Source organism: Rhinopithecus bieti, unplaced genomic scaffold (genome assembly GCF_001698545.2).
Source record: "Rhinopithecus bieti isolate Rb0 unplaced genomic scaffold, ASM169854v2 scaffold_7681, whole genome shotgun sequence".
NCBI classification, from domain to species: domain Eukaryota; kingdom Metazoa; phylum Chordata; class Mammalia; order Primates; family Cercopithecidae; genus Rhinopithecus; species Rhinopithecus bieti.
This window is the reverse complement of record NW_016806571.1, coordinates 6,320,020-6,334,018: the sequence shown is the minus strand read 5'-3', so window position 1 is coordinate 6,334,018 and position 13,999 is coordinate 6,320,020. Positions and strand designations below refer to the sequence as shown.

At 45.6% G+C, this 13,999-nt stretch overlaps 1 protein-coding gene across 2 annotated transcripts in view; it reads right to left on the bottom strand.

Moving 5' to 3' along the window:
* The window catches only part of PLB1 (phospholipase B1), a 149,649-nt gene that overhangs the window by 110,631 nt on the left and 25,019 nt on the right, over positions 1-13,999 (bottom strand). For both annotated transcript variants that reach the window (XM_017877010.1, XM_017877011.1), the window contains exons 5-9: positions 9,826-9,866; positions 9,188-9,231; positions 5,706-5,805; positions 5,334-5,385; positions 2,935-3,021 (exon numbers count right to left, since the gene is read on the bottom strand). In XM_017877010.1, coding sequence (XP_017732499.1) covers positions 2,935-3,021; positions 5,334-5,385; positions 5,706-5,805; positions 9,188-9,231; positions 9,826-9,866 — 324 coding nt within the window. The remainder of the gene's footprint in view (positions 1-2,934; positions 3,022-5,333; positions 5,386-5,705; positions 5,806-9,187; positions 9,232-9,825; positions 9,867-13,999) is intronic.

Genomic DNA, 13,999 nt, shown 5'->3' with positions numbered 1-13,999 from the left:
AAAAAAAAAAAAAAAAAAAAAAAAAAAAGTGCTAGCTTCTAAGTGTGAATAAACTCAATTCATATGTAATCAATATGACTAGATCTTGCAGGAATTTCTCATGTTGACAAAAATCATTAAGTCTGAGAACAAGCATTGGGAAGGTTGTAGAGAATAGGCGCTCACTGCCATTAGTGGAAATATGAGAGTTCAGCCACTTTGGAGGGCAATTAGGCAGAGCCTATTAAAACCCAGAATGTGTGCACCTAAAGACTGGCGTAGGAATCTACTCCAGGTGCTTTTCTTGAGACTGTTTTTTTCTTGTTTTTTTTTTTTTTTTTTTTGAGATGGAGTCTCTGTCACGCAGGTTGGAGTACAGCGGCACAATCTTGGCTCACTGCCACCTCTGCCTCCCGGGTTCAAGCAATCCTCCTGCCTCAGCCTCCCAAGTAGCTGAGACTACAGGCGCCTGCCACCACGCCCGGCTAATTTTTGTATTTTTTAGTAGAGACAGGGTTTCACCATATTGGCCAGGCTGGTCTTAAACTCCTAACCTTGTGATCCACCCGCCTCGGCTTCTAAAAGTGTTGGGATTACGGGCGTGAACCACCACGCCCGGCTCTTGAGATTGTTTTTATCTTGACCCACAGTGTGAGATGCGTTTCACATCCCAGTCCAGTACAAGTATCCACATAGAAATGATGCAAAAATCTCATGAACCAATACTTACCTCACTATATGCAATGAACTCAAATATTTTATTCTCTCTTTTTTTTTTTTTACAATGTTGGTTGCAATCCTTTAAACTGATTTTTTGACTCACTAATGTACTTCAGTCCACAAAAATCACTGTATTTAGGAAAACTCTTCCACATAGTCAAGTAAATGAGCAAGACTGTTTATTGCAGCATTGTTTATAATAGTGAAAAACTAGAAATGCCTACCTTGCCATCAGCATAGGAAAACGGTGAAATAAAATGTAGTAACATTACACAACAAAAAACTCACGTAAGAGAGATAAACTCATTCTATATGTATCAACATGACTAGATTTCAATAATACTTGGTTAGTGAAAAAAATTGTTTTCAGTAGTACACACAATATAACATTATTTATATTAAATCTCTCTCATACATACATGCATGCAAAATAATGTTTGGATTTATAGATATGTAAGAGGTTTGCAAAGAAAAAGAGAGAGAGGATCAGGAAGGTGGCCAAAAGGATACGCATGTTAGCTTTAACTGATGTTTTAGTTTCAAGAAGGAAAATATTTGTGTACTGCTTGCATAACTAAAAATGCAAATAAATAATATGTAGATGAATACATGTGCACAAGAATACAACATGTATTCGAGAATGCTTGAAGGTATAAATACATGAAAGCATGCAAGAATTTATGTAGGAATGTTTAAACACAAGACAAAGTACATGGAAAATCATCAATGAGTCTAAGTATTCATAAATGGATTCATACATTAAAAAATGCTAGCATGAACTAATCACAAATACAATAGCGTGTGTCTGCATGTAAGATGAGAAAATGAACTTATACATGAATATAACTTATGGATGAATGATTCCATTAGTGAATACATGGAAGAATGCAGCAATGTCTAAATGTTTGAACACTTCAGTGCATGACTGCATAAATGCATGAGTTAATGTCCTGAATTAATGAGTATACAGAAGAATGCACCAATGTCTAAATGCTTGAACATGTCAATGCATGAATGCATACATTCATGAAGTAATGCATAATGATCAAAAAGGGGGGCTGTGCAGAGAACAAACGAGGCATGTAAATTTCACTTGGCACTGGAGAAAACAGAGGGTAAACTGGAACAATAAATCTTCATTATCTATATGCTGGAAACCCAGAAAGGCTGCAGGAATATCGGCCAATGAGAGCTAGTCAGGAAGGTGGATTTCCATCAATATTCTCCCAAGGCTTGACATTACTAAAGGAAGGGGAGTTTTGATGGTGAGCCAGGAGTCAGCGGAAGTGTGGGGCACTTGAAGGAAGGCAAGAGTATCTATTGTAGGAGAGAGGCACAGAAAAGAAACCACCACTTCCAGAAGCTCCACCATGCCTGTGCCCTGGCCTGGAGGGTGGCGAAGGGGACAAGCTGATCCCATAAGTGGCAGGGCCAGCATGGTAGCAGCCAGGCTTCAGGATCCTGAAGAAGAGTCCAGGTGCCATTTATTTTACCATAGCTTAGATTTCTAAACCACCCCTTCCACTTTCAACTGATCCTAATCTGAATGATCTTCAGTAAAGACTTAAGTCATAGATATTCACCTCCATAAATGATAAATGAGACCACATGTTTCATGTCCTGTTTCTAGAAAAGCCAAGGCACTTGGAAGATACAGTCTACTTCAATAAACAGCAGCCTTCCCACTACAAATAGAATTCATGGGCCAAGGAGTGAGGATGGTATGCACCCTGCTTTATTTCTTAAATTCAGAACTTACATGAAATCAGAATTAAGAGGCAAGATAGTTTTCAACCAACTAGAAAGCTAATTTTCTCAGTTGCGGAATGACTGTTGACTCAACTTATCTATGCCTCTACTTCCTTTTCCTGATATGAGAGATGGTAAGTAAAAAACACCTGTTCCTTGTGACAGTTATGAATGCATAATGTACAACATTATGAATCATCTAATGTCACTAAACTGTACACTTAAAATGATTAAGATGGTCTTTATGTGTATTTTATCACAATAAAAAAATTAAAGCAATAAAACTCACAAAATGCCTGTTCAAGCATGTTTCTTTGAGTATCTGACTGTCTGTCTCTCTGCCCATCCATCCATCCATCCATGTTCTAAAACAGGTGGCATTAGCCCCACCCTGATAGCTGGGGATCAGGTAATCAGGCAGGTTTGGTTCACTCCCTCTCCATCCCCAGCATCTGCAATCCCTCAGTCCCCAAGGCTGCCATTTACCTGTTGAGCAGAGGGGCACAGGTAACACTGGCTTGCATTACTGAAGAACACATTGATGAGCTTCCAGTCAAGTTGAAAATCAAGTTGCTGAAGAAAAGGGCAACAGCATGAAAAGGAGATTGTGGCAAGACCTTGAACCAAAATAATGTCTTTGTTTTCATGTCTTTCCATTTCATACAACCATCCCTGAAAAACCCAGGTAGGAATTTTTTTTTGATAGTAGTATACGGCAGGAGTTTAAAGTGGTATAACTGCTCTAGGTTGATAAAATATATCCAAAACTTTTTTTAAATTAAAAGACACACCTTTTGATCTAATTATTTCATTTCCCCAAAGATAGTTTAAGGAAACAAGGATATGTGAATGATTCAGCTACAATGATGAAGCCTTATGCATAAGAAGGAAAAACTGGAAACAACACAAGTGTCCAAAACAGGGGATTGCTGTGTAAACTGTGGAATACTCATGAGAGGAAACACTATGTAGCTTTTAAAATGATGCTGAAAAATGTAATTATCATGGGAACTAATCTATTGAGAAAAGTAGGTTATAAAAAGCATCTTTGGCTAGGTGCAGTGGTTCATGCCTGTAATCCCAGCACTTTGGGAGGCCGAGGTGGGTGGATCACCTGAGGTTGGGAGTTCGAGACCAGCCTGACCAACATGGAGAAACCCCGTCTCTACTAAAAATACAAAATTAGCCGGGCATGGTAGCACATGCCTGTAATCCCAGCTACTCGGGAGGCTGAGGCAGAACAATCGCTTGAACCTGGGAAGCGGAAGTTGCGGTGAGTCGAGATCGCACCATTGCCCTCCAGCCTGGATAACAAGAGCAAAACTCGATCTCATTAAAAAAAAAAAAAAAAAAAAAAAGGATCTTTCTCCAGTAACATCCCTGTTTTATAAAATATATAAAGATATATATGCTAGGAAAAATATGGAAGGTAATATACGCCAAGTTATTGACCATGATTATCTTTGGGTTATTAGGATTAAGGATGGTTTTACTTTTTGCTTATCTGTGTTTTCTGATTTTTTCAGTAATGAACATGCATTTCTTGTGTAACCAGGAAACAAACTGGTTTTTTAAGAGGCAGCACGGTGTAGTTGAGGAACACTGGACTACGAAGCAGGCACTTTAGGTTTTGGCTCTAAGTAGCTGTGTGAACTTGCACAGGTCACATTACTTCTGGGAACTTCCGTTTCCACATCTGGAAAATTACAGGGTTAGACGCAGAATCTCTTCTCTATTTTACAGAATAATGATTATTTCAGAAATTCTGGAATTCTCCTGTTCGGGAAAACAAACTTTATGGTGTAGCTCCTGCCCTAGTCCCTGTCCTCATATGCCTTGCAATGACCTTCACTTCACTTCCTGAACTCTTTAATGTATGCACGGCTGGCTGAAATAGCAGCTTCCCTTGGTTCCAGCAGTCCAGGCTCAGCGCTTAGATACAGTTTGCTAGCAAGGCTTGCCTTGGTTTGATACTTGCCCATAAGGGCAGTGCAAAAGATCAAAGGATGCTTATTACAAACTTACACAGGTTATTGAGTAAACAGTTTAAGAACTGTTAGGAGAGTGGTACCAAGGCTCTCAGCATGTCTGTGACAGAGGCCTCCACCCTCAGAACTAAAATTAATATGGTAATTATTAGTAACAGCAATCACCACTACAATAACAATGCAAGCTACAGGCTTTTATATTATGTATTGAGTCTGCGCCAGGCACATCCAATATCTCATTTAATGCTCCCAAAACCCTACACTGCAGCTCTTTTATCATCCCATTTCATGAACAGGAAAACTGAGGTTTACGGAGGTAAGTGCCTTACCCAACATCATACAGTTAATAGGTAGAGAATTCAAGACTCAAACTCAAACCAGTCTCACCTGGAACTGAAGCTAGCCACCACCTCCCTTTGGGAGAAGTCGTTTAGTTCATCTGTTGACTTTCAGCAGGACCACATGGTCACAGAGGCTACACAGAATGGAAAACCATTCTGAACAGGATTGGTCCTTTTGGCTGAGCATTATGACTCACCCTGTAATCTCAGCACTTTAGGAGGCCGAGGCAGGCAGATTGCTTGAGTCCAGGAGTTTGAGATCAGCCTGGGCAACATAGCAAAACCCCGTCTCTATCAAAAACATAAAAATTAGCCAGTCTCATAACTAGTCTCAAAATAAATAAATAAAGAGATGGATAAAAATTAACAATGAAAAAGAATTGGTCCTTTCCTTTAATGACCACCAGAGAATGGCAAAGACGTTTTTTAAAGAATCCAGGCCACACTAGTTGCTGAGTTCATGGTAAAATGGTACCAGGGCCATTATCACTTTGATCTGCCCGCCTTGCAGCAAACCCAGGTAGCCCAGCCATGCCAGAGTTGGATGGATGCTTACCAGGTTCTCTTTCATGTTTCTCACCAGTTCTTGAGCCTGAAACCACAAGTCTCTGTGCAGAGGGAAGGAAACAGAGAGGAAAATCAGCTAAATGTTATTTTGTCAAGGGCTGGAAGCTTGCCCCTTGCCATAGCTCAGGTGCCAGTCTCTGAGTTTGACCCACCCCTGGCTTCTGAAGAGTGGGCACTGACCTGCTTTTCAAAATGAGGTTCATCAGGCAGACTGAAATCAGCTTGAGGGGGCATTTGGGCTTTGACTTAAATACTTCTATTTTTAAGCCTCTTTGACTTTGCCAGCCCCCCAAATCTTCCCGCCTATATGTTGAGACCAGTAGGAATACATACCCCAGAGAGAGACAGAAAGGGAACTTACTCAGCACCGTCGGCACCATCGTGGGATACGACTGTCTTTCCAGTGTGGCACACAGGCATTGGAATGGAAGGATTGAAATGTCTGATGATGTCTGAAAGGACTAAAGAGAGAACTGGTTTGAGGCCCTGGCCTTCACCAGCTGAAGGTCACCTCTAAAGACTGACCTACCTACTGTCGGGAGTGATGGCTCATGCCTATAATCTCAGTACCTTGGGAGGCTGAGGCAGGAGGATCACTTGAGCCCTAGAGTTTGAGACCAGTCAGGGCAACATAGCAAAACGCTGTCTCTATGAAAACAAAAATTAGCCTGGTGTGGTAGTGCTCACCTGTGGTCATAGCCACTTGCGTAGCTGAGGCAGGAGGATCGCTCGAGTCCAGGAGGTCAAGACTGCAGTGAGCTGTGTTTGTGCCACTGCACTCTAGCCTGGGCAACAGAGCAAGACCCCATTTCAAAAATAATAATTAAAAAAAAAAAAAGACTGACCCTCTTCCTCTAGAGTGAGCTGCCAGGGTCGCTGCCCCTATTCCAAGGCATGGTCCTTCCTCACACCCTGCCTGGGGCTGTGAGGCCACCCCTGTAGCCTCTGTGAGGCTATCTGTACCTCTGGAACAGTCCTCTGGAAGTGAAGGAGCTAAAAATGAACATCTATAAAGTGCTAGGCCAGGCCCAGTGCTAAGCACTTTACATGCGTTATCTCACTTAATCCTCAGTAACAAACACATGGCAATATGATCTCCAAGTTAGAGAAAGGGAAACTGAGACAGAAAAATCAAGCGAGCTGGCCAGGGTCTCACAGCTAACTGAGGTTGCTGGGGTTTGAACCAGAGTTCTGGGACACCGAGGCTTTTCACTGTCATGTGCTACTGCCTCATTAGAGCAAGTGATGCTGGGACAGGGACTCAGGCTGCCTTCCAGCCCCCCTCCCTCCTCCTGAGAGTGACAGCAGGGTGGGAAAGCTCCAGGGAACATGCAGAGAACACGTCCCAGAGCTGACAGCCAGAGGACCGCTAAAAATAGTGCTGTCAGGAGCAGTTAAGTTGTGTCTTGCTCCTGAGAGGAAAAGAGGGCAGAGCAGGGAGAGAGTGTTATGGAAGGGAGATGCCTCCACTCCTCCACCCGACTCCCCTTTCTTTTTGCCCCATCCAGAAGCGCCTCAGGGCTTCATGGGAGCAGGATCCAGAAGGTGGCATTAAAGGGGCTCCCTGTGAAGGAGGCTGACCAGGCAGCAGGCGGGGTGCGGGTGGGAGAACTGGCCTGGAAGTCAGGGGACTGGTCACTCGACTTTGCAGCCTTGGGCAGCCTCCTAACTCGTGTGTGATTCCGTTTTCCCCATCCTTAACCCAAAATAATGAACTTCATTCTCTAACCCCTGATTGGCTTACAAAGAAACCCATTTCCGCCTGTGGTGGGAAAGCGGGGAAAGTTCTGAGCTGGGTTCAGGTTTATCGGGACAGCATGAACATGTACATGGGTGAGGGGTACTCTTGCTCCCTCATCTGAAGATAGTCTGTAAGGATCAATGACAAAACACAAATATTTGGTGGTAGGTCTGAAAGAGATTGCTTTCTGAAAGAAAGGTACCTGTGTCAGTGCTCTGTGATCAAACATGACTTTGCATCTGTAAATTTGTTGGTCATTTTGTTTTAAGTCTGCTGTACTTGGTCTGTCCTTGCTGCCTCCGAGTTCCCTGGCAGCACTAGGGTGAGAACAAAGGGCACAGCCCGTGGGGTTGGACCACCTGGGTTCACAGGGACCGTGCCACTTACTGAGCACATAGCCTCAGGAAAGTCCATTTACCTCCCTGACACTTGGCTTTCCTACCTGCAAAATGGCCATGGTGGGCGAGGGCATGGCTACGTTTGGAGATCTCAAAGGTCAGGAGGCCTCTAAAGTTCTGAGATTGACGGTCAGGTGGGCTGAGTCTGAGCCAGCCCCAACCCACACTGCACAGCACAGGCCTGGATGTCCCTAGAGCACTTTCTTCTGGGAAGACCTGCTCCTCCTGCTGGCTCAGCCACCCAGCTGAGCTTGCAGCTGTGGTCTCCACTCCTTCCTCCTTCCCCACTGAGTATGCTGGAGTAAGGCCTGCCTTGGAGGGCTTCAGAAGCGAGATCTGCCCTCACACCTGCTTTCTGCAGGACCTCTGACCAGCTGGGACTCCTGGCCGCTCTGCTTAGAGAGGAGCACTCAGACTTACTGCAGGGCAAATTGGGAGGAAACCTTGAGACGAATTGAGAAACTAGGCAAAGCAGCATCTGCATTTGTGGTTTGAGGGTCTAAACTATATCCTGTCTTCCCAGATACCCGCCCAAACATGCCGCTTCTTTTTTCCTACCACTTCAAGATAAACAGGGCCAAGCCAAGGCACAGCCGTGATAGCCATGGAGTTGGTAGTGGGCCTCCTCTTTCAGAACCCTTTGATTCTCTCCAAGGGGATCCTCCTGCCTACTGCTTTGGCCACCAACATCCTCTCACCTGTCAATCAGATCCGGGAGGGCTGAACCGCCAAGCCCAACCTTCCCTGCTGGACCATGAGTTCTGAAGGTAGGGCCAGCATCCTGTTCATCCCTGTGCTTCCCAGGGAACCTAACAATTCATGGGCCCCTCCTTTCAATTCACTGGCTGAACTGACAGGGCACTAGCTGCCTCAGTTGTTCGTTACTCTCCGGGAGCATCTGCTCAGCAGAGCGCTTGCATTGTAATCTATGTCTTCTCGCTCCAATATGGACGGCAAAGTGGTTTCCCTTATTCTTGATTTATGAGCACCAAGCATAGGAGACTAACATCCCACTAGGCTGACCCAGCTGCCATTAAAGGACTTAACGTCAGGATGACTTAATAGAATCATAAGGAATTTCTGATATTACATTTTTAAAAACTAAATTATGATAGTATATTCACATGCACATATGTAAATCAAAGGGCCAAAATGCTAATGATAATTATCTCTAGATAGGTGATTATAGTTGACTTTTATTTTTTTCATTTCGTTTGCCTAAACCCAACTGAAGTCTTGTATTTTACAAGCAAGGGAAATATTACAGGATAAAATAGACTGAAAATTCGGCTGGGTCCTCTCCTTGGGTGAGAGGAGTGAACTATGGGCATTTTCCCTGGATGAAGTCTAGCCCTGGGTCTGGGTGGGCAGGAACCTCAGGATTCTGGCCCAGATACCCATTCCAGCTGGCCCCTAATCCCTCTCCTAGGTTCCCCAATCTTAACCCAATACCCACTGGCTTCTGTTTGCCCAGAGACCCTGGATACATTTCTCACACCTCCCCCCCCCGCCCCGCCCCGCATTCAGGGTATGTGACTTTTCATATCCTGGCTTCCTTATCTCTCCTCTCAGAATACCCTCTCCTTTCTCCTGGGCTCCAGTGATAAAGTGGCTGGTGGAGTCCATTCTATTTATTAGAAAGGATGCTGCTTGTTGGGAGGGAGCGAGGCACTCTGAAATCTGGCCATGAAAACCAGAACTCACCTGTCATCACTTCCATGCACACCTGCTGTGGCCTTTCTTCAGTCCTGCAGGTAGAAGCAGGCATGTGAGTGTCAGGCTGTGTTTGTCACCTGCCAACAGCCCTTCCCCTTGGTTGTGGTCTATTTCATAGCAGTCTTTGGCCTAGTCTTGCTCTGGTTTTGGGATTATCCTCCTGGGGGTTCAAGGCACACCTCAAGTGGCCATGGAGTAGCCAAAATGGGGAAAACAGCTCTCTGGATCCTCCCCTGCCCTCCAACCTGCTCTCATCTGGCCGGAAGCTGGAAGGGGAAGCAGACCCCAGGGTAGAATGAGACTGAGCCTGGCCCCAACGCTGCACGGTTCCCCAAGTGCAGAGCGAGGAGAGCTTGTGGGGAGAAACAAGAACTCCCTCTATTAGCCTTTCCCACTTCTCCTCATTCACCCCAAGGACCCACTGGGGTTCTCAGGCAGAGGAAGGGTTGGACCAGGAGGCAGGATGCTGGCTTCTGGGAGCTTGTCTGCCACCTTCTCAGAGGGTAGCCTTGAGCAAGGCACTGAGCCTCCCTGGCCCTCAATCTTTCCCATCAATAAGGCAAGATTAGATGGGAGCATTTCCCTTTCTGGGGCTCCTTTCTGTTCTGTGTTTTCAGGATAGTTACCATTCTTGCTTCTCCGGATCGCCCGTCCCTGGGTCTGGAGGCTGGAAAAGATACCCAGTGTTAACACCCAGCCAAGGGAGGTGGCAGAGCCTCTTCTAGTTAGACCCCACGCTGCCAGTCAGAACTCCCCCTCCTGCCAATAAGAGGGAACCTACAAGCCCAGGCTCCATGGCTCACGCCTGTAATCCCAACACTTTGGGCAGGAGGATCACTTGAGGTCAGGAGTTCAAGACCAGCCTAGCCAATATGACAAAACCCCATCTCTACTAAAAAATACAAAAATTAGCCAGGTGTGGTGGCATGCGCCTGTAATCCCAGCTACTCGGGAGGCTGAAGCAGGAGAATCGCTTGAACCCGGGAGGCAGAGGTTGCAGTGAACCAAGATGCCGCCATTGCACTGCAGCCTGGGCCATAGAATGAGACCCTAACCTACAGAGAAAGAGGAAGCTCCTTCTATAGGGAGGAAAAATGCTTGGCTCCCTCTGCAGCATGTTTGTCAGACCTTTGAGAGGTAGAAGGTGTGAAAGGTTTTCCTCCGCTTAGATTTCAATGCCCCCTAAAGTCATTAACTGTCTTCATAGAAACAAAGGATTGTTTTATTATGACCCTCCAAAATCTAGAGTTTATTTAACTCTCCCCTCACCGGACATAAGAGCCATGAAGGCAGGAATGTGTCCATTTTATACTTGACTATGATCCTTGGACCTAGAACAGTGCCTGGGCATGTTGTAAGAATTCAACAAATATATGTTGAATCCATATGTTTGGAATGAACAAGATAAGTTTCCGATTTCCCCCTTGGTAAAATGCTGGGCAACACAGGACTTGAGCTCTCTGCTGAAGTTCCTAAGTCTAGGAGGAGATTTGAGACCGTGGTAACTTGCCTGGGAATCAAGGCCTTTCGCAAGCTCCCAGAAAGCTTGGAATCATGCCCAGGACATATAAAACACTCACAAATCTTAGCTCTCCTTGGTTGTATTACTTTCAGTTTCTGATGTGAATTTTCTCTCTCAAAATTCCTAGAAGACAGTATCTCTGGGTGTGGTGGTGACAGACAGACAGCTACACCACATCACCTACTCCAGCCTGCACCACTTCCCTCTAAATGGTCCATCTGTCCTGACCACCCAGCCACACCAAGCACCCGCCTATAGACCTGGGTCAGGTCTCTGCAGCTCTCCAGGCAGGGCAGGCTGACCGGGAAATCTCACCAATTGGAGACAGCGTCCTTTGCTCCTCAATAAGACAGAGAAGCTAAATCTCCCAAGGAGACAAACAAAAATCACACTAAGATGGAAGTCAGGGATTATTAAAAAAGACACCCGACAGGTTAGGTAATGAGGGAAGCAGGCCTCCTGGGGCTGTGGCAAACTGGACAGCCTGAGCCCAAGCAAAGGGGGCACCCCCCTCCAAGAGTCATTTTTCAAGAGGAGCTGGAAATGTGAATATTTATTTGAAGTCTGATTTCAATGCTGGCAGCTGATTCAATTAAAGACAAAGCATCACTTAGGACCATCAATTTGTTTCTGGTAATTAATTGATAGATCACCCCTCCCCGCTAGATGAACTTGATTGGAGGAGAGGGTGGTAAAGAGAGATGTTGGGAGGAAAGAGGAGAGAATAAGAGGAAAGAGGCCAGGAGAGGGGGTTGGGGGAAAGGCTCAGAGGGCAGCCACAGAGAGGTGAGGCTGCGGCTAACCCAGCAAACTCCACGTCCCCATTGTGCCCACTCCCAGCACCTTCCCTTCACACTGTTTGTTTGCTGAATGCCTGCCTCATGGCAGTTACTGTGACCCTCGGGCTGCAAAGCTAAGTAAGACACAGGCTCTACCCTCAAGGAATTTGATAGAGTGAATTGTAACCTCCTTGGCAAGATAGGATATTGCAGTATGATCAGATTTAGGTTTTATATATACCCTGTTTCCCTACGTATTGCTGTACATTGGAGAATGAATGAGAATGTATATATGTGTGTGCACGAGTGTGTGTTTGAGGTAGAGGAATTAAAGATGTGAACAGGGTCTTCTACTGTGCATACATCTGTTTTGTTTTTTCTTATATTGAACATGTGTCACAAGTGTTATTGTAGAACTTCTACAAACATTTACGTAACAGATTTTTGAAGTTCTACAAGGAAAAGGGGGTCTATAGCAACTAAGCAAGTGCTACTTGTAGTCCCAAAGAAGGGCTTATACCTTAGTTACAGAATGCTCCAGGCACTCAAGGCAGAGGTGTCAGCACTATGGATTTTTGTCTTTTTAAATTCACTGTCTTCCATTATTTTGCCCTGGTTTAGCTTTTAAAATACACATCCCAGGTAAGTTCGCAATGGTCATCTCTCCCTCAGGACAGACAGAGGAAAAAGGCTTGCAAGGAATTATGCTTTCAGGTTTTATCCTGAAGGTGGAGGCACCTGTTAGTGCACAGACAATGATTCTGGGGCTGGGAGATCATCCTGATGGAGCCGTGCTCCCGAGAAGCGGGAGCAGAGTGACAGCAGGAACTGCCAGCCCTGAATAATTCATGGACAAAGAGCTCTTTCCGAGATGAGACCAAGGGGTGCACCGGCTGATGGGCTTCAAGTTAGAGACCGGGGCTGGGTGGAGATTTCCCTGCCCCGGGCAGAAGGACCCGAGAGTCCTGTGGCAAGTGTGTTCCATATCCGGGGCTCTGGGATGTAAATATCAGTGTGTGCAGACACACAGGTGTAGCAAAGTCAGCCTGCTATCTAGTACATGGAACCTCTTTTCTCACTTATTTCCATGTCTGATTTCACCTCTCTTATCAAGGGTAACCCTCCACCCTCACCCTGACCAACACCACAGTCACAAGTGCAATTTAAAAACCACCAGCATCGATAAAAATGAATGCGGGTGGGGAGCTCTGCCTGCTTCCAGTGGGCCCATGGTTGGTTTCCTAAGGTTCAGTCTACACCTCTACACACCATCATCTCCTCACCCTTCTTCCTGCTATGCCCATTCCCCCCATTTACAACTGTGATCAGGGAAAGGTTCTGGGTCTGGCCAGCTTTATTCAGTGCTTAAGGAGAGGTGGCACCGATGAATGTGGTGAGGCCAGCACTGTCTAGGCAGGGAGTGCAAGGCAAGTTCCAGAGAGATAGCAACTGGTTATTTGAGAAGAAGGGAAGGTGGAAGACAGGTCCAGGGTCTCTGGGAACACTGAGTGGATCGGCATTGTGCATGGAGTGGTGGGCTGGGGTTTGCAGCTACAAGGGGAAAGGGCTGAGGTTCCAGGGAGTGCAGGCTGCTGCAGGGATAGTGGAGTACGCTGGGAGGGTATCATGGGAAGGGGAGTGAGGAAGGGGACTCTGGGGGAGCAAGGAGAGTATCCTGGTTCAGGCGTGGGAGGTGCAGTAGGGCTCTGGGCAGGTTGGAGACTGATAAGGAAGTGCTCTGTCCAGCTGGGGCTGCCAAGATTGGGGGCAGTAAGGCTGTGGAACTTTGCTAAGACCAGGAGAGGGGCTGTGGGGCAATGTTGACATTCTCCTCTGCTCTCCAACCTTCTGCTCTCCAGATCCCTCTTTCTCTGTTCGTCCCTTTCTCGTCTATTGCTATTTCTTTCTTTCTCCCTTATTTGACCATATAAAATATACCACTTAGAATTTATTAACAACAAACATATGAAAAGATGCTCAACATACTAATCATCAGGGAAATGCAAATCCAAACCACCATGAGACATCACCTCATACCCACTAGGATGCCTACTATTAAAAACCAACCAACCACAACCAACTAACCCCAGAAAATAGGCATTGGTAAGGATGTGGAGAAATTAGAACCCTTGTGCACAGTTGCTGGGAATGCAAAATAGTGCAGTCACTATGGAAAATAGTGTGGTGATTTCTCAAAAAGTTTAAAAAATAGAGTTACTGTATGGTCCAGCAATCCCACGTCTGGGTGTATATATCCAAAAGAAATGAAAGCAGGGACTCGCACAAATATTTGTACACACAAATTCACAGCAGCATCGTTTGCAATAGCCAAGAGGTGGAAGCAGCCCAAGGGTCCATTGACAGATGAATGAATACATGAAATCCGATACAGATGTACATGGAAACATCATTCATCCTTAAGAAAGGAAGGGAAATCTGGCATATGGATGAACCCTGAGGACATTATGCTAAGTGAAGCCAGTCACAAAAAGACAAATA